Genomic DNA, 19,202 nt, shown 5'->3' on the forward strand with positions numbered 1-19,202 from the left:
CGTTATCATGGCAGTACTGCTCTGTAACTGAGCACCGCTTCATCTTTTTATCTCTGATTTTGTTCTCCACCAATTTTAGGTCTTTATCTGAGAATTAAGTTACATAAATTATACCCACAGTGGCTTTAAATGGAAGAAAAACACACGTTTGATTAAGAATATGTTGTAAATGAGCTCAAATGAGTTTCAGAGACTCAGCTTTCGATATCATCTTAATGCCCTTTAATCGCCGCTACTCCCCGCTATCTTTTACCTGAAAATGAGAAGAACAAGAAGTCATTAGCGCTTATTACAGTGAGTTTAAGGTGCATTAGCTTTGGCTGATTCGATCACCTTGCTCGTGTCTCGATTCTTCACTTTCATCTTGTTGATCTGGGACTCAGCGATGTCGGCTCGCTCTTCGGCCTCCTCCAGCTCATGCTGCACCTTCCTCAACTTAGTCAGGTAAGTGTTGGCTTGCTCTTCCTGTTAACAACCAAAAAAAAAAAAACTAAATCAAATTCTCCAAACATCTAACTACAACATGTTTGACAGAAAAAACACTCACAGCTTCCTCAGCCTGCCTCTTGTACGCTTTCACCTTCAGCTGGAGTTTGTCTACCAGCTCCTGCAGTCTCATCATGTTCTTCTTGTCCTCCTCGGACTAGTTTTTGGTGACAGAAAAGAAACAATCTCCATTTTTTGAAACATTTGTAAAAACCTTGCATTGTGAAAGTGAACAGGGTTTTTTCTACCTGATAGGTGAGCTCCTTAATCCTGCGCTCGAGTTTGCGCACACCTTTCACAGACTCTGAGCCATGTCTCTGCTCCGCTTCAAGCTCGTTCTCGAGTTCTCGCACCTGGAAGGGCGAAAATGTTTGGTCATCAGTCTCCTGTGTTTTTGAGCAACACCCTCCTGTTCCTAAAGCTGATGAAAGATGTTATTTGGTCAGATTACCCTGGCTTCCAGTTTTTGGAGTTGCTTCTTTCCGCCTTTCATGGCCAGGTTCTCGGCCTCATCGAGGCGCTGCTGCAGGTCTTTGACAGTCGCCTCCAGGTTCTTCTTCATCCTCTCCAGATGAGCGCTGGTGTCCTGCTCTTTCTTCAACTCCTCCGCCATCATGGCCGCCTGAAAAAAAGTAATAAAATGGCTAGCATACTGCTGCATCTTTTAGGCTTACACTGAGAAAAATCGACTTACATCAGTGATGGCTTTCTTGGCTTTCTCCTCAGCGTTCCTGGCTGCTTGGACACTATCATCCATCTCACTCTGAATCTGAGACAGATCCGCCTCCAGCTTCTTCCGACTGTTGAGCAGGCTGGTGTTCTGCAGGCGAGGATTTGAATTAACATAAGAGGGACAAATAATGATGATGAGTCGTGATACCTTCAAATATTTAAATAGATGTTGTTTCAGAGAAAAAGTGGATTCTAACTGTAGAGCTACGACTGCTGCGATCTGAGAAAATTCTGAGAAAATTAAAAATCTGGTTTGAAAAGTTTGCCAAATATATTTTTATTTGTTCTACTAAATCTATTGAAACTTATAAGTAAGAAAAAACAAAGAACTGGAATACTTCTGAGGTTTGTACCCATTACTGACAGACACTGACACAGATTTTCGTCAACAAATTTATGACCTGACATCGATTCGCTAAATTAGATAAATTATTTGCAGGTTGCAGGTTTCACTGATCTCACCTCAGGGAGAGCAGCCTGATCATTTAATATCATTTACTGAATCATTTAGTCTGCAGGATGCCTTTCATCTGATTGCACATTCTTCATAAATATAACCCCAGTTCTGGCCTGACCCCCAACATTTCTCAACCCTACCACCAACTCATGGTCAATAGCTGTCCGTTGTGGTCGTGCCATCTATTGCTAATAAAAAAATGTGTGCACATGTAAAACTGGTGGATCTGAACCTGTGAGTGTAGCAGCTGAACTCTCTCGCTGGCATCCAGCAGCTCCTGCTCCGCTAGCTTGCGGCTTCTCTCGGTCTGTTCCAGAGCTGCTCGGATCTCCTCCATTTCAGCCTGCACGAGGTTGCTCCTGCGCTCCGACATGGCCACCTGCTCTTTCATGTCATCGGTGTTTCTCAGGGCGTCATCGAGTTGAATCTGGACCTCCTAAACAGAAATGTTATAAATAGAAGCATGTTCTTAAGCTGAGGTAATAACAAACTCTTCTCGCTGTCTACACGCGGCCCACCTTGAGCTGAACTTGAATGTTCCTCAGCTGTTTCTGGGCCTCGGCCGCCTGCCTGTTAGCGTGGCTCAGCTGGACCTCCATCTCGTTCAGGTCTCCCTCCATCTTCTTCTTCACTCTGAGGGCGTCGTTCCTGCTCCGGACCTCAGCATCCAGATTGGTTTGCATTGTGTCGATGATTCTTTGGCTGTTCCTCTTCAGCTGTTCGATCTCCTCGTCCCTCTCAGCTAGCTTCTTGTCCACCTCAGACTTCACCTGGTTTAGCTCCAGCTGGACTCGAAGGATCTTGGATTCCTCGTGCTCCAGTGAGCCCTGAACAAGGACATGCAGTAATAATACCCAGAGACAGCAGAGTTTGTTTAAATATTGTTCTTCTACTCACTTCTGCCTCCTCCAGAGCCGTCTGAGCCTCTAACTTCTCCTGCTCAGCCTGTTTCTTTGCTTTCTCGAGCTCGTGGATGGTTTTCCCCATCTCTCCCAGCTGCTCCGTGAGATCCATGATTTCCTCTGCAGGGAGAAGGAAATCATGATAACGATCGACATTTTGCTGCATTATTAGAGATTTTTATAAAAAGGGGGACCTTGACATACGCTGCAGATTTTTATTTTCCCGTTTGAGTGTCTCCACTTGTTCCAGGCATTCCTCAAAGGCATTCTTCATCTTGAAGTTCTCCGTGCCCAAAGAGCGAACATCTTTTAGAGCTGACTCCAGCTCTGCTTGACCCTCCTCGTATTTCTGCTTCCACTCAGCAACAACCTTTACAATAAAAGGCTCACATATCAGTAAATGGTTTCAGATAAATATATCACTTTATTGTCAAAACATGATGCTGCTTGCATATGGACGCTCAACAAGACATCAGGTATCATACAATCTTTATCCTTCCTTTGGGTCTTTGGCACCAGATATCCTCTATAATGCTGCTAAACAACTGAACAGTGTTAGCAGATTGCTGACAAATAGTTATGGCTTGAACTGAAGTCAGTACTTTAATTATCCTACGAGTTTTGTCTTATTAACAGCTGCGTAAAGAGAGGTTTGGGAGTGTTGACCACTATTAAAGTAATTCTCACCTGTTCCACTCTACCTTCCTCCTGCAGGATATTCTTCTTACTGAACCTCTTAACGAATGCATCAGTCACATCAGCAATTTTAGGATATCTCATGAAAACCAAACCTTGTCAAAGTTTCTCTGCTTCTTGTCCAAAGTGGCAGCAGCAGCATTAGACCTCTCCACATCCATCATTAGGTCGTCCACCTCTCCCTGCAGCCGCTGCTTCGTCTTCTCGAGAGAGGAACACTTGGAGTTAACGGCCTCCACAGCTTCTTCTGCATCCTGCAGACGGAAGGCTAACTTCTTCCTGTAGGAGAAATTCGGGTCATCATTAGCACAACATTTAAAGTGAAATGAAGACTGTTCTTACTTTGCCTCCTCGAGCTCTTTGGTTCGTTGGATGGCGTCTGTCTCGTATTTGGTTCTCCATTGAGCCACCTCGCTGTTCGCCTTGGACAGACAGCGGTGCAGCTCGGCTTTGGCCTCCTGCTCCTCCTCGTACTGCTCCCTTAGCAGCTCGCAGTCATGACGTGATGACTGCAAACTGTGAGCTAAGGCGTTTTTAGCCTGAGCAGAATGAAAGCGACACCATGAACACACTAAACTGCCAAACATTCAGGCTAGTGTGTTTCGGCACAGCTTACCTTCACCTCCTCCTCGTGAAGCCGTTTCAGCTCCTCGATCTGCTGAATGAAGGCTTGCTTACCGCGGGTTAACTGTGACATCAGGGACTCCTTTTCTTCCAGCTGCCGAGACATCTCAGCTGGATGGGAGGTGTAAAGAGAATTAAAGCAGGTGTATCTGTGACTTTATTTGACTTCCAGCTTGTTTACTTTACTCCTTACCGTTTTCTGTCTGAAGCCGAGCTTTCTGGCTCGAAAGGTCATTAATGAGCCTCAGATGCTCCTCCTCTTTGGTTTTCACCTCGTTCAGTTGATCTTCAAGTGATCGGCACATTTTCTCTAAATTGATCTTCAAATTTAAGAAAGCAAAAACATAAACCTTGTAATGTTTTTACATTGAAGGGAGCGTAAAGACAAAGACAAGTTTAATGACCAACCTTTGTTTTGGCCACGGATTCCATATTGCTCGACATGTCATCCAACTCCAGCCTTAACTCACTCTTCTCCTTCTCCAGCTTCTGCCGGACTCTCTGCACGTTATCCAGCTGTTCTCCCATTTCGGCCACACTGTCTGCGTGTTTCTTGCGCAGAGCAGCAGAGGTAGCGTCATGCTGCAGCATGCACTCCTCCAGCTCCCTGCGAAGTTTGAGGAACTCAGCTTCACGCTTCTTGTTCATCTCCACCTGAGCGGCGGAGGCTCCTCCGGCCTCCTCCAGCCTCTCGCTGATCTCCTCGAGTTCCCTGGACAGATCAGACCTCTGCTTCTCCACTTTGGCTCGAGCCGAACGCTCGGCCTCGATTTCCTCCTCCAGCTCCTCAATTCGGGCCTGAGTTGCAAATGTGATTCAGGAATTTTATTTGTTATTTAAAAATGGTTGCACCATTTAAATTGAAAGCTTTTAGTGCATGTGTGGTATTTTTTAACCTGGGACACGTAAGACATCCAGTTCATGTGGCTAACATTTTAGTTGACCCACTTTTATTAAGACCAAAAGTTTAGAAAAGTGGGTCAGAGCAACTTGTACCTCCTTTTTCACCAGTTCTTCTTGTTGCTTTTGTTAAAACCAGCTCACATTTTGCCAGTTTTGATAATGAAACATTACACAGATGAAATTGAAGTCATGTCTTTGTCAGATTTTTTGGGATACGGCCCCTCCTGTAGCCACTGATGTCAGTCTTGTGGAGCCTTCTTTATTTATTCGCTTGCAGAGGTTTAAACCTGACTTATTTTCATTTTCTGCCTTCCTGCCTATTTTATTTACAATCTATGACCTCAGTAAACACTTTCCTGATTATTTTAAAGTTTCAATCACTAGTTTTAGGTCTTATTGAACACAAGACGTTTATTTTGTAAACTATGATCCCAGTTAGTGTCACTATCAGGATGCAATGTCCAGTGATGCTACAGCCAGTGTCCATCTTTTGTGTACAGGCTATAGGCGCTCCAGTCTAAGGAAATGTTATTGGCCATAATGTTTTGGACATCATCGGAAATCAGTTGAGTGCTATTGTTGAAAACCGCTACAGAAAAGCACAGAATCAGCTTCATATTAGTGACGTTGCAGTGATGGAGATAAAATGTACTGTATCTGTTATGTTGTGTTTCTACTCAAAGCAGAATAAGTAGATATACAGTCGATGAACCTTTCTCATCTGCATCATTATATTATCTGCCAATAATGTAAATCCTGAAGTGGACACCAGCTCAGGTAATTCAAAACAATTCTCACATGGAGCTCTTTGATTTTCTTCTGCAGCTGACCACTGAGTGCTTGTTCGTCTTCTATCTTTGACTGCAGTTGTGACAACTCAAAGTCTTTCCTGTAAAAAAAAAAAGGAAAACTTGCTGAATGCTTGAAAATTGTTATTTTTGAAGCCTGAAGGGTTAAAAAGAAATATGTTACTCTGAGGGATCTGTCATTATTTCAAGTTGACCATGTTCAAGGATAAAAAGGGCTCCAACCCAGTACTAGCAAGCAACCTAATAAAGTAACCAGTGAGTGCACAGTGCCACATAAATGAATATATAACACACATTAAATAGTGCAACAAGCTGTAAGCAGTGAGATTAAAGAGCTGGTTTGAAGAATATGTTTGCATAAAGCTGCCTGTGTACAAACTTTATCATCTCCACCAGCTCTGGTCCTTTTGGTCTCTTATGTTTGGAGCATGAATGTCAAACAGAAACCAAAACAGTGAGCCGGGAGATGATAAAACTTTGCACAGAGGGAAACTACAGATTAATTCTTTGTGGGTTTGTGACTCACAGCCCCTCCATTCACAGCTAACACCTTTCCTGGCTTCAAAACTTTGTTTGCCCATAAACTGTTAACTATCTTACAAACTCAGTTTCCTATATGTATAAAGAAAATAACATTTTTAAACACTCTTTTCAGCACCAAAACATTGAGTCCTTACTTTTTCAGCTTTTCTTCCAGCTGTTGCTTGTCATTCTCCAGATCCATGATTGACTCCTGAGCAAGTTTCAGGTCACCCTCCAGCTTCCTCTTGGCTCTTTCCAGATCCATACGGACCTTCTTCTCTTGCTCCAGTGAACCTTCCAGCTAAAGATAAAGCCATCTTACACATCTTAACAGCAGCTGTACACTTCAGTACTTCTGCATGCAGGATAACTCACATCATCCGCCTGCTGCTCCAGTTTGGTCTTGGCTTTGGTAAGCGCGTTTACTTTGTCTTCCTCGGACTGCAGGTCGTCTAGTGTTTGCTGATGAGCCTCCTGCAGGGCTTTCTTCTCTTTGGACAGTTTGGTGATGTTTTCATCTTGGCTCATGATTTCTTCTACTAGGTTTTTTACCTACAGCGATGATTAAGAAGGAAGATATAACAATTCTCCTCTACTGAGATGATACAGCAGTTGATTGGAGACTCACCTTGTTTTCTACTGCATGTTTTTCCTTCTCCACTTTAGCTAAGGTCAACTCCAAGTCGTCGATGTCCTTCTTCAGTTCAGAGCACTCGTCTTCGATCTTCCTCTTCTTGGCGGTCAGCTCAGCGTTGATCTCCTCCTCATCTTCAAGTCTCTCGGTCACCTCCTTGAGTTTGGCTTCCAGCTGGATCTTGCTTTTGATGAGTCCTTCGCACCTCTCCTCTGCATCCAGCAGGTTGTCAGCCTCCTGATATCAAGATTGTGGGCTAACATTATTTCTCAAAAGTCGCAGCACCCACGTGGACAATAAGTGGTTCTTAACTTACGGCCTGGACTTGAAGCAACAGATCGTTCTTCTCTTGTACGATGGAGACCATTTTCTCTTCCAGCTCCCGCCGACGGGTTTCTGATTTGGACAGATCTTCCTTGAGTTTTCCAAAGTCCACCTTCATTTGGGCCATTTCCTTCTCAGCCTCAGCACTCTTCAGAAGAGGTTTCAGCTTAAAGTACAGCTTCATCCACGGCCAGTGCTTTACATTCATGAAGGAACGGAAGTTATACTGGATGGTGTAGATTGCGTCCCTGTCAAAGTAGAAATTTCATTTCATTTAAGATGCAGGTTTTAGCTGTGATGGATCTATAAAGCATGCAGGGCCTGTTGGCACAGCCTATAAGAGTTAATGTATGATTTTCTCTTTCTTTGTTTTTAGTCCACCACACATGAATGCAGTATGCATCTTTACTTTCTGGCCATCATCTTCTGATACTCTAGCCGGACGAGGTATCCGCGACACAGAGCCTGAGTGGACATCACGACCTGTGCCAGTCGCTCATCTCTCATCTCCTCCAAGGCGCCGAGCAGGCCGGCTTTAAAAAACACCTGAAATGAAAGGTCATTACCACTCTCACTTCTCATTGCTCTTCTTTACCATTTAACCCTTGTTATATGTTAACAACTAAAAACCTTAGTGTGTCCAAACTTGTACTGCGTGTGATCCACGTCGATTGAGCCAAGGAGCTTCTCCGCAGCTTTTTTGTTATCCATGAATTGTCCCTCTGGAACTGCGCTCGCGTTAAGAATCCTGTACCTGTCGGAGAAATGATAAATCTGAGTATAAGAGCAAAAGGTATGAAATATTCAAAAGCTTTGAGTGTTTACCTCTGCTTGAAGTCACCATAGAGGATTCTGCTGGGAAAGCCTTTCCTGCAGATCCGGATGCCTTCCAGCACGCCGTTGCATCGTAACTGGTGGATAACGAGGCCGTTCTCCATTATGCCTGTTATTGAAGGCAGTAATTATTTTAGTTGCATTACTGTGGTTATATAAATGTCAGAATAAGTGGATTATTAAAAACTACCTGGTGTTTTGGTCTCGTTTGGTATCAAGCAGCGCACAAAGTGAGGGTGAGTGGTTCTCAGATTGGTCATAAGCTTCCCAAGATTCTCCTGCAGAAAATCCACACGTGTAGAAGTTTTGTTCTAATAGTTTTGACTTCTTTTTAAACTCAGGAATACTTTTTTGTTATGCTCATGACTAGCAGTTGCTTAGCAATATTTAAGATTACCCATAAAAAAGGTTTTCTAGGAGGCACTGCAAGGCTTAATTTGTTAACCTTGAGCAAATCTGGGGCAAGCATTAAAAATACGGACGAAGGAAACTACACCACAAGCTTAATTCCCCCCCCCCCCCCCCCCCCCCCCCCCAAACAATTTGTGAAGAAAACGATGGGTTTTGGTGTTACCATTTATTTTTTAATAGAATATTTAAAAATACAATCTTTACTTATTTAAACTGATTTCCAGGATGATTTCTAATTGATGCACACCCTAGAAACCACTGGTAAATTTTATGTTACCCTGAACAAAGCCGACACAGTCTGGAAAGATGCCCCCTTCTTCTTGGATCCCTTTTTGGCTCCTCCTGCAGCTGTCTCTGCATCAATGACAGTTTAAAACATAACACGACCGTATCATGTTAATAAACAATCGAGCGCTAGTGGAAAAAAGGCATACTTACCGTCTGATCCAGAGTAGTGCGCGTACAGCATGGCCAGTATTTTGACTGATGACTTCTGGTAAAGTTGCACCACCGACTCATTGAGCGGGTCTTTGTTCTTCTCGAGCCACCCGGTGATGTTGTAGTCCACGGTGCCAGCGTAGTGCACCAACGTGAAGTGGGCTTCGGGCTTCCCTTTGACTGGTTTGGGCTTCAAGAAGCAGTTGTTCTTGCCAAGATGTTGGTCATAGAGTTTGTTCTTGAAAGACGTCTCTGTTGATTTTGGGAACATGCACTCTTCCTCAAGGATGGAGAAGATGCCCATTGGCTTGGAAACCCAAAATTCTTGTTAATAACATTCTCGTATTTGAAACATTAAGTTTCATGTTTCTTATTTTTTAAATCATACTGCATATAATACCTTTTCAATGAGCTCAATGCAGGCTGCCAGGTCCATACCAAAGTCAATGAACTCCCAGTCAATCCCTTCTTTTTTGTATTCTTCTTGTTCCAGCACAAACATGTGATGGTTGAAAAACTGTTGCAGCTTCTCGTTGGTGAAGTTAATGCAGAGCTGCTCCATGCTGTTGTGCTAAACACATAAAATATGTTATTCAAGTAAATAAACAAATTTCTGTGAGATTGTGAGGAATGTACAGATATATTTTAAACACCCACATCAAAGATCTCGAAGCCGGCGATATCGAGAACTCCAATGAAATGTTGTCTGGATTGCTTCGTATCGAGCTGCTGGTTGATTTTTGCGACCATCCAAAAAAACATCTTCTCGTAGACTGATTTTGCAAGGGCACCAATAGAGTTGTACACCTGGAAAGATGGTGAATTATCTTCATACAGTGCTGCACAAAAGACATCTAAGACTAAGCTGAGGAGGATGCAGCATAACGGGATAGATAGATAGCCTCGCATCTTGGCCTCATTTCAGTAATATTGTTGTACAGACTGCATGCATCATGTTTGATGTCCTATCAAAGTTAGTTCGTTCAGCGTCACACTTCAGAATCTCAGAGTGTGTAGGCTGCTTATGTTACAGTCACTCCAGGGAAAACAATGGAGGGGGGCCATGAAATGCTCATCAGCACATATTGATCACAAAGTGCTGCCAATCTGGCTGCGTTTACAATTCTAAACATTCGCCAATCTGTTAAATGTCATTCAGTCAGTCTGAGTTAGATTGCTGTTGTTTGGAGACAGGTTGCTTCCCTACAGGCGACTTGTGCAATTGCAACCTCTGGATGCCAAGAGACTGAGGATGTTGGCCAAACAAATGTTTGGCAAATTCAGAAAAAAGGAAATCAATCACCGTAGCAACTGCTGATTTTTTTACATAGTTGCAAAGAGGTTTCCATCTTGTTTTTACTCTGGTGTGACTGAGCTGTTATCAGGATGAAACGCTTTTAGATTCTGAGCTTACCTGCTGAACATTTTGCCCTTTGGTGACGTACTCATTTCCAACCTTCACTCTGGGATAGCAGAGGCTTTTCAGCAGATCTGCCGAGTTCAGGCCCATCAGATACGCTGCTTTATCAGCCACTGCAGGGAAAACAGAAGAATATAGATATGTGACCTCATTCATAGCTCTTTCTTTTGTTTGTTTATTTGTTTGTATCGCCCTCACCTTCAGTGCCCTCTGGCTCAGCCTGCTCCTCCCGCTGTTTCTGCTTGAACTTCATGTTCCCATAATGCATCACAGCGCCAGTGAGCTTATAGATGGATGCTTTCTCTTCAGAGGAGAAGCCCAGAACATCAAAAGCTTCCTGTATTTAAAATAAAAGAGGCCAAGTCAGATTTGAATGAGCTGTAACTCAGCTCAGCGAGATCTGAGTCCACTCACGTCTGTAGCCATTAGCTCTTCAGCGTCATTGATGCTTTTCACACTGATTTCTCCCTGACTGATGAAGGCAAAGTCGTAGGGGTTGGTGGTGATGAGAAGTAGATCTGAAGGGAAAGAAATGAGGTTTATGCAAATGAGCATTGAGAGCATCAAAGTAGTTCAAAAACAATTCATCAGCTCACCTATCAGTTCAGGCTTCTTGTTGCAGGTAAGCTGATAAAAGATGTGGTAGCTTCTCTCAGCCCACAGCTGAAATGTCACCCTCGACTTCTCCAGCAGATCTTTCAGAAAGAAAAAACATTTTACTCTTTGTGGAAAGATAATTTACCTCATTCTTTATCCAAAGTTAGTGAGTATAAACCTACACGTCTCAATATCTGCAGATGCCAGTTTACCAGTCGCACCAAAGTGGATTCGGATGAATTTACCCTGTTCAACACAAAAAACGGGGCATCTCATTTCTCACAACCATCTGGGAAATTAAATCAAAGTGTAAAGTCCCTGAGGCTCACTCACAAAGCGAGATGAGTTGTCATTCCTCACAGTCTTAGCATTCCCAAAAGCTTCCAGCAGAGGGTTGGCCTGGATGATCTGATCCTCCAGAGTCCCCTGATGAAGAGCGGACCTTCACGTAAATCTGATGCCCACTGCACTCTGAAACACTGACTGACTGACTGCTGATGAACTTACCTTCATTTTGTTAATTGCCTCTTTTTTCTTGTCTGAAGACACTGCAATTGTTGCAAAGTACTGAATGACACGCTTGGTGTTGACAGTCTTTCCTGCACCAGATTCTCCACTGAGGAACAAAAGAAATGAAAAAGCCAACATTTCACCCTACGAGTCATTCGATGCAAAGTCCTCGTGAAGAGAAACAGTCTCTGTTAAACTTACGTGATTAGTATAGACTGATTTTCACGGTCTGAGGACAGAAGAAATGGAAGTTAGACAAAAAATGTAAAGATTCCTTTTGCAGAGACGTTTCTGCTTTGGCACCTGTGAGCATGAACTGATAGGCGTTGTCAGACAGGGCGAAGATGTGAGGGGGGACTTCCATCCTTTTCTTTCCCCTGTAGGCCTGGACCACCTCTGGGTTGTAGACTGGCAGCCATTTGTAAGGGTTCACAGTCACACAGAAGAGTCCAGAGTAGGTCTGCGTGGGAAACACGGAAGAGGCTTTCAGGTTTTCGATTGCAACATCAGGTGGCTCATTGCAGCTGCATAAGTAATTCAGCCTTCAAATCTGCATCACAGCAAAAGTTATATTGACCACATGTGGAACATTAGTCTGCTTCATTAAAACAGAGTATTTCATTAACTTGGTTTTGGATTTTTCTGTCCTTTCTTCTGGGGCTGAAAATTGAGCCAATGTAGAAGTGCCCAAAACTGCAGTTCCTCTAATCTCCACACAAGACAGACTCAAGTCCCCACAGACTGTCATGTTAACATGCCAAACTTCATAAGATTTAAAGTTTGTTTCAAATATGTTTCCCGCTTTAAAAGAGTTTTATTGAGGGGTACTTTTTATTTATTTATTTTTGTGTTTTATTTGTTTTTATAGCTCATCCATTTAGATGTTGATAAAGCTTAAAGTTAGGCCTGCAGCTGCTTTGATTGACAGGTGTGCCGACACAGGTACCTGTAGCCATTTGCTATCGATTAGGCCTCCTAATGAGTGAATGAATGGGACCTTTTGGAGAATGTATCTTGCTGTGAGTTTTTAAAAGGCCTAGTAAGTTAGTGCTTCATTTACAGAAAATTCTAGCACTTTCTTACTATGTTGCTGAACACCAGTTCACAGGTATCTGTGTGTGTGAGGTGAATCTATTCAGAAATAGACTGTGAAACTTATTTCTCATTGTGCACACGTCTAAGGAGCTAAATACTAAAAACTGTATAAATATGAAAATTGTGGCACAACTATCAAATTAGTTATACTGTATGAAAATGGACAATTTCACACTTTTGGTTTTTACAGTACAGATGAAGTATAATGTATTTTTTTTAATGTAAAAAAAAAATAATCTCAAATTGGATTTTAGCAAATTTTTAACATTATGGATCCACTCTAATAAAGTAAAGTATATTCCTAGTTATAAAATTAAAACTTTTAGTATTATTTACAAAAATAATTCATAAAAAACGACAGTAACTCCTAATTTAAGTTTGCATTTTTACTTATATAACTTATGAAGCCCAGAGTGAAGTCATCTGTTTCTAAACAATCACACTGCAGCTTCTGAATAATCTGAAAATCTGGTTTCCAATTTTTAACGCCTCGCTGTTTTAATTAACTCTGCGCGCAGCTTCATATTTTATGTTTGACTTACGTAGATCATCCAAGCTGCATATCTCTCCTTGAGGTTGTACAGCACAGCAGGCTCGTGGAGGTGTGTCATCATCACCATGTCCTCAATCTTATCAAACTTTGGGGGGTTCATGGGAAACACTTGGTCCTCTCTGACAGCTAAAGTCTGAAAAAAGATGAATATTGAAACACGATGCCCAAAGTTAAGGGGGAAAAAGGTCTTTCAAAGGCCAAATGCCTGCAGGATAATTACTGCCTTTACACGTTTTAATAATGTGGAATCACATTTTCATTCAAATTATTACTTTTGTGGAAACTGAAGCAGCATTTAGGGCTTCAGGCAAGATTAAATGTCTCAGTTGAAAGCCAGAATAATAAAGTTCAGGAGGTTTTTTATTGCAGATTTTATGACAGCTGTATAAAATCCTTCTAAAATATTAGAAAGAATAATGTCCTCGTGAGACATCTCATATACAGAAAGCTCTTTTTTTCCCAGGCTGTGTTCAGTTGTCACCAAAGCAGTTTATTAGAGCAACACTTCAGTCCACCCACTCTGTCATCCGCCGTCTTCACACTGACTTTGCCGTCTGCCCTTTCCTGGATCTCAGCCTTGACATACATCTCTTTCTCATCGCTCGCAAAGCACGCCGTCTTGCTGTCAAACGGCCGTGTCTGAGCCTCCGTCCTCTCCTTCTCAGACTTGCGCAGGTACTGGGCAGCCACCCCAAAAATTGTCATTTCCCCATCGGTGCTCATTTTCTCCTAAATCAAAGATTTAAAAAAACACACACCAATCATCTCTTGAATTAAAAATTATGTCAACATAACACTTAAAAAATGCATCCCGAACATTATCATACTCACCCACTTTGCTGCACAAGTACAAGAACAGAAACACTGAACAGTTTGCGTTTGGACCTGATCACAAACAAAGTGTCTCAGCTTTTCCAAAACTCCAGCGCAGAAGCTGTTAAATGGGATCGTTACCCTGTGGTTTTACCAGTGGCACTGTCCCTTTTTATATCACACCATTGTCCTTGGTGTGAAGCCTTCTTCCTTTACATGGGCATACACTGATAGAGTTACACAAACCTGCTGCCCATCGCGGATGAGGATGGATCATGGATTAAACACAAGGTGCAAGCTACAGTTATATTTAGATCCAGACACCTTAAAATGTCCCAAATGGAGAATAGTACACTGGGACAAATAGAATATTTAATGTAAGTTTGGCACATGTGAAGCTGGCAAAGTAAAAGAAAAGTGGACTAACCAATTAAACAGTTGAATAAAAAATAACATGATGGAACAGAAATAAAACACAAATGTATTGGGCATGTATTTACACAAATTGTAGCTCTGGTTTTATATCAGATCAAAGAGAGAGCTCTTAGGGACTGAAGCTCCGCCCACCCACCCACTTTGTTACCATGAGACAACCAGTCAGAGGAAAATTGTCTGAAAGGGAGAGGAGATAAATCAGCTAAAAAAAGAAAAAAGAAAGAATGAATAAGACAAAGAAGGATTATTTTGAACTATGAAAATGTAAATCATGCAAAGCTACTGTAGAAAATTCCTAAAATAGTAATATGGTGGTATGAATGAACATACAAGGTCCAAAAACAAGTAATTCGGTCAACCTTGACCTTTTTATCCTTATTTTGTTTACAAGAAAAATTATTTGTAAAGTCACCATTTAAAAGTATTAGTATTATTTAAACTGGGAAGGCCATAGGAGTACTCTCTTGAGTGCCCTAATTACAATACAGTAAAACCATAAAATGAAAAAAGCATACATAAAACCAGTACAAAGGTATTCAATGAACTTGTAAATAAGATAAGATAACCTTTATTAGTCCCACACGTGGGAAATTTGTTTTGTCACAGCAGGAAGTGGACAGTGCAAAAGTTATGAGGCAAAAATTAGAATACAATAAGAATAAATACAGTACACAACTGTACAGAATAGAATAAAATAAAATACTATATACAGTAGAATAAAATAAAATAAATATACAATAAGATAAAAATAGAATACAAATACAAATACTATATACAACTGAGTAAAAATACAACGATGACAGAAAGGATTATTGCACTTAGTATTATTGTATATGTATGGATGTGTGTGCTTGATCAGTTAAAGTCTTTATTATGGAGTCTGACAGCAGTGGGGAGGAAAGACCTGCGAAATCTCTCCGTCCCACACCGTGGGTGCCGCAGTCTCCCACTGAAGGAGCTGCTCAGTGCTGAGAAAAGACCCTTGATTTTAGAGAAAATCTGACAGAAAAGCCATTTGAAGTCATGTCATCATTGGCCAGTATTGATGCCATGTTGTAATCGTTGTTTTGGGACACTGTAAAGGTTATATACTTACTCAGACATTTTCTGGCTACACTGCAATCCAAAGTAAACTGTGGTTCTTTTGGTCAAGCCTTCTTCTGTTTAATGCATCCAAATAAACAATCATAAACACAAATTTTCATCCAAATCCTGCATAACAAAAAAAGCTCAACCCCTACATTACAGAGGTGACATGCTGCAGGTTATTTATACTATCTCCATGGGAAATAAGCTCAATGTGTCCCCTGATTAGCCAGCATGTTTTAGGGGTTTTAAACTTCTATATTGGTGGATAAAGCAGAAAGCGATGATTAATGTCCGGACACGAGCAGGCAGACAACCTTAAAAGTGGATTTGAAGCGGATTGATTATATTCCTTTTAGAGGATTATTGCAGGCAGCTGGTGAGGAAATAAAGGCCATCAAAGCCTGAGTAGGATACTGTTGTTTTAACAATGAGCCCTGGCAACGCTCCAAAATAAACAGTCCGGTGCGAGAAGTGCATTGTTGCTTATGTGAGAGGACGCTCGGTGATCTTCAGTGTGGACGAGAGCTGCTGCCAGTTGTTCGTGGCTAACGTTTCAGGAGAAGCTTTTGCTAAAGGTTATAAAATCAAAAGCAAGGTGAAGTAAGGGACGGGATTTTAACCTCGCGTCTGGTTTCACTTTGATTGCAGTTCTCTTTGAACTGTCTCTCTGTGACGTTCCAAAATGGTTACAAAATCACACAACACCAGCAGATAAATAGACCTTTTAAAGCATTAGAGGTTTTGTTGAGCACATAAAAAATCCATTAAATCTGAAGGATGAACCAAGGATGTTTTTTTTATTCAGCAATAGCTTGAAAGGTACCGAGAAGGAGACGAGAAGCCTGGTCGTTGGGTAACAAGCTTTTGTTTAAATCTGGTGAATAAATCGCTTGTCCATGATTATGAAACCTTCAGATGTGGTGGACATTTTGACATTTGAGTCTGCACTCTGTTAAAGAAACTTCAGCTCCTTTATAAAGATTCCTGCTGGGACCCCCGGATCCTGGACCAAAGATGGTGGAAAGCAGTAACCATTACCAGCCAATAACCATGATTCTGGAATATTAAACCAACATGACACTGATCTTTCCATCGAGTTTAAAGAAGTATGTCACTGTCATGCGTCACATCCACTCATTTTAAGGTTATTGCTTTTGATTTTTCAGACATGATACAACCTTAAACAACCAGCACTAACAAGGAAAATGTGTTTTTACAGTTTATTGTCAGGCGTGTACGAGATTGTTCCCCTCGACTGGTCTCAAAACAGCTCGTTAGTGTCTTGATGATGTAAAAGACATTAATATTAGATCTCTTTGGATCTTTTCCTTTCCAATGAGACAGCCAAGTTCTTTTGATCTACACTAAGAAAAATGACAACCTAACAAAAATGACCTAGTTTTCTGTTTTTTTTTTCTCTTTATTTTGAACTTTTAGACCAGGCAGCTGTGTACTCCAGTGACAGAATGAGGAGAAGACGCAGAACATTAGACAAACATGGAAATTATATTTTGATTAATTTAATAAACTCAGTTTGCCTAGAAACATAAAATAAAAATGTCAGTTTATGGATCAGTAAATGCAGTGTTTATATTTATATCACTTTATGCTTTCTTTATCCACACTAAGCAATAACTGAAGCAATATTTCGTGACTATGTCTAACTGGTCAAATTTGCAAACGCAGAGCTTAAAGGAGGCACTGGGATGTCTACATGATTGTTTTAAACTTAATAAAATAAATTAAAATGAAAGAAAACAAAGCATTTTTAAACCTAAACTAAAAACTAATGAAATTGTATCATTCTGTATGTCATATTTGTTCATAACTACACTGAACAAAAATATAAACGCAACACTTTTGTTTTTGCTCCCATTCCCCATGGGATGGACGTAGAGACCTAAAATTCATTCCAGATACACAATATAACCATCCCTCCCAAACAGTGGTCACAAATCAGTCCAAATGTGTGGTAGTGGGCACATCTGCCATATTGAGATAATCCATCCCACCTCACAGGTGTGCCACATCAGGATGCTGATCTGACATCATGAGTAGTGCACAGGTGTACCTCAGACTGCCCACAACAAAAGGCCACCCTGGAATGTGCAGTTTTGTCTCACAGCAAAATGCCACAGATGCCACAAGCAATGAGGGAGCGTGCAATTGGCATGCTGACAGCAGGAATGTCAACCAGATCTGTCGCCCGTGCATTGAATGTTCATTTCTCAACCATAAGCCGTCTCCACAGGCGTTTCAGAGAATATGGCAGCACATCCAACCGGCCTCACAACCGCAGACCTCGTGTAACCACACCAGCCCAGGACCTCCACATCCAGCAGGTTCACCTCCAAGATCGTCTGAGACCAGCCACCCAGACAGCTGCTGGAACAATTGGTTTGCACAACCAAACAATTTCTGCACAAACTGTCAGAAACCATCTCAGGGACGCTCAACTGCATGCCCGTCGTCCTCATCGGGGTCTTGACCTGACTCCAGCTCGTCGCCGTAACAGACTTGTGTGGGCAAATGCTCACATTCGATGGCGTCTGGCACGTTGGAGAGGTGTGCGCTTCACGGATGAATCATGGTTCACATTGTTCAGGGCAGATGGCAGCTGAGAATGTCCCAGTTCTTGCATGGCCAGCATACTCACCGGACATGTCACCCATTGAGCATGTTCGGGATGTGCTTGACCGGCGTATATGACAGGGTGTACCAGTTCCCACGAATATCCAACAACCTCGCACAGCCATTGAAGTGGAGTGGACCAACATTCCACAGGCCACAATTGACAATCTGATAGACTCCATGCGACGATGTGTTGCACTGCATGAGGCAAATGGTGGTCACACCAGATACTGACCGGTTCTGGGTCCCCAGACCCCCAATAGCGCAAAAAACTGCACATTCCAGGGTGGCCTTTTGTTGTGGGCAGTCTGAGGTACACCTGTGCACTACTCATGATGTCAGATCAGCATCCTGATGTGGCACACCTGTGAGGTGGGATGGATTATCTCAATATGGCAGATGTGCCCACTACCACACATTTGGACTGATTTGTGACCACTGTTTGGGAGGGATGGTTATATTGTGTATCTGGAATGAATTTTAGGTCTCTACGTCCATCCCATGGGGAATGGGAGCAGTAACAAAGGTGTTGCGTTTATATTTTTGTTGAGTGTAGTTTTTCTTTTTGATACAGTATACATATACATACATATATTAATACGCTTTACTGTATTTAAATTCTTCATCGGCTTTAATTTTTGCCCTAAAATCTGCTCTCGTGCACGTTCATGCACATCTGCACAGTGCAAATTCATATCTGTGAAATCCTGCAGGGCCGGAGGTGCCGCAGCCACAAGCATCTTTATTCTCTGAGAGAGAGACAGACCTCGTCTGTCTGAGCATGAGCAGTCTGATACTCAATACATGCAGAGCTAATTCAGTTTAGCAGAAGAGAACAAGCCGGCGAGACAGAAAAGTTCTTGTTGTCCCCCTCCCGAACATCACAGCTCCATCTGACAGTGTCCGCTTTTGTGTTTCCCAAAAACAGACTGACAACCACTGGCCTTCTCTGCTCGACAAAGCTTCATAGAAAATGTCCCGCATTGATCACAACCAAAGCATGCCTCTCTGCCAGGGCTTTCATTTGGTACAAGCAGGGAAAAAAGCCTCTTAATGAAAAAGATATTCAGTGTCTCTGCTCCCTCTGTGTCTTGAGCTGTGACCCTGGAGAGACGTTGGATCATTTTGGACAGTAATGAGCTCTAATAATCCTTTCAGTCTCTTTACTCGTTTCCACTGGCTGGATGACTGACTGCTCCTCAGCTTAACAGCATGGTAGGAACTTTATTTTAATTGCCTTATGTGATTAAAAAAAGGAGTAGCATCAAATGGACTCTAATTATTAAA

At 42.0% G+C, this 19,202-nt stretch overlaps 2 protein-coding genes across 3 annotated transcripts in view; one reads left to right on the forward strand and one right to left on the reverse strand.

The window, feature by feature from the left end:
- Window positions 1–232: 232 nt before the first annotated feature.
- On the reverse strand, window positions 233–13,670 carry LOC308411362 (myosin-4-like; the record flags this gene model as incomplete). Its single annotated transcript, XM_080905245.1, has 39 exons — window positions 233–253; window positions 334–465; window positions 548–643; window positions 735–839; window positions 938–1,108; window positions 1,181–1,306; window positions 1,908–2,111; window positions 2,194–2,502; window positions 2,573–2,697; window positions 2,782–2,947; window positions 3,369–3,552; window positions 3,616–3,812; window positions 3,890–4,008; window positions 4,091–4,217; window positions 4,306–4,695; window positions 5,599–5,689; window positions 6,287–6,432; window positions 6,507–6,683; window positions 6,760–7,002; window positions 7,082–7,337; window positions 7,499–7,635; window positions 7,720–7,843; window positions 7,915–8,032; window positions 8,114–8,201; window positions 8,612–8,688; window positions 8,773–9,079; window positions 9,173–9,343; window positions 9,430–9,579; window positions 10,187–10,305; window positions 10,391–10,529; window positions 10,607–10,710; window positions 10,789–10,887; window positions 10,972–11,035; window positions 11,123–11,215; window positions 11,297–11,405; window positions 11,501–11,528; window positions 11,603–11,759; window positions 12,937–13,080; window positions 13,467–13,670. The coding sequence occupies 39 exons, from the start codon at window positions 13,668–13,670 to the stop codon at window positions 233–235; spliced, it is 5,817 nt and encodes a 1,938-aa protein (XP_080761371.1).
- A 5,312-nt stretch (window positions 13,671–18,982) lies between these two features.
- The window catches only part of LOC308410654 (growth arrest-specific protein 7-like), a 56,677-nt gene continuing 56,457 nt past the window's right edge, over window positions 18,983–19,202 (forward strand). The window contains exon 1 of one of the 2 annotated variants that reach the window (XM_080904162.1): window positions 18,983–19,130. In XM_080904162.1, coding sequence (XP_080760288.1) covers window positions 19,128–19,130 — 3 coding nt within the window. In that variant the 5' untranslated portion in view covers window positions 18,983–19,127. The remainder of the gene's footprint in view (window positions 19,131–19,202) is intronic. The other variant, XM_080904163.1, reaches the window with a different exon arrangement.

This window comes from Rhamphochromis sp. 'chilingali' (assembly GCF_963969265.1).
Source record: "Rhamphochromis sp. 'chilingali' genome assembly, chromosome: 15".
Classification (NCBI taxonomy): domain Eukaryota; kingdom Metazoa; phylum Chordata; class Actinopteri; order Cichliformes; family Cichlidae; genus Rhamphochromis; species Rhamphochromis sp. 'chilingali'.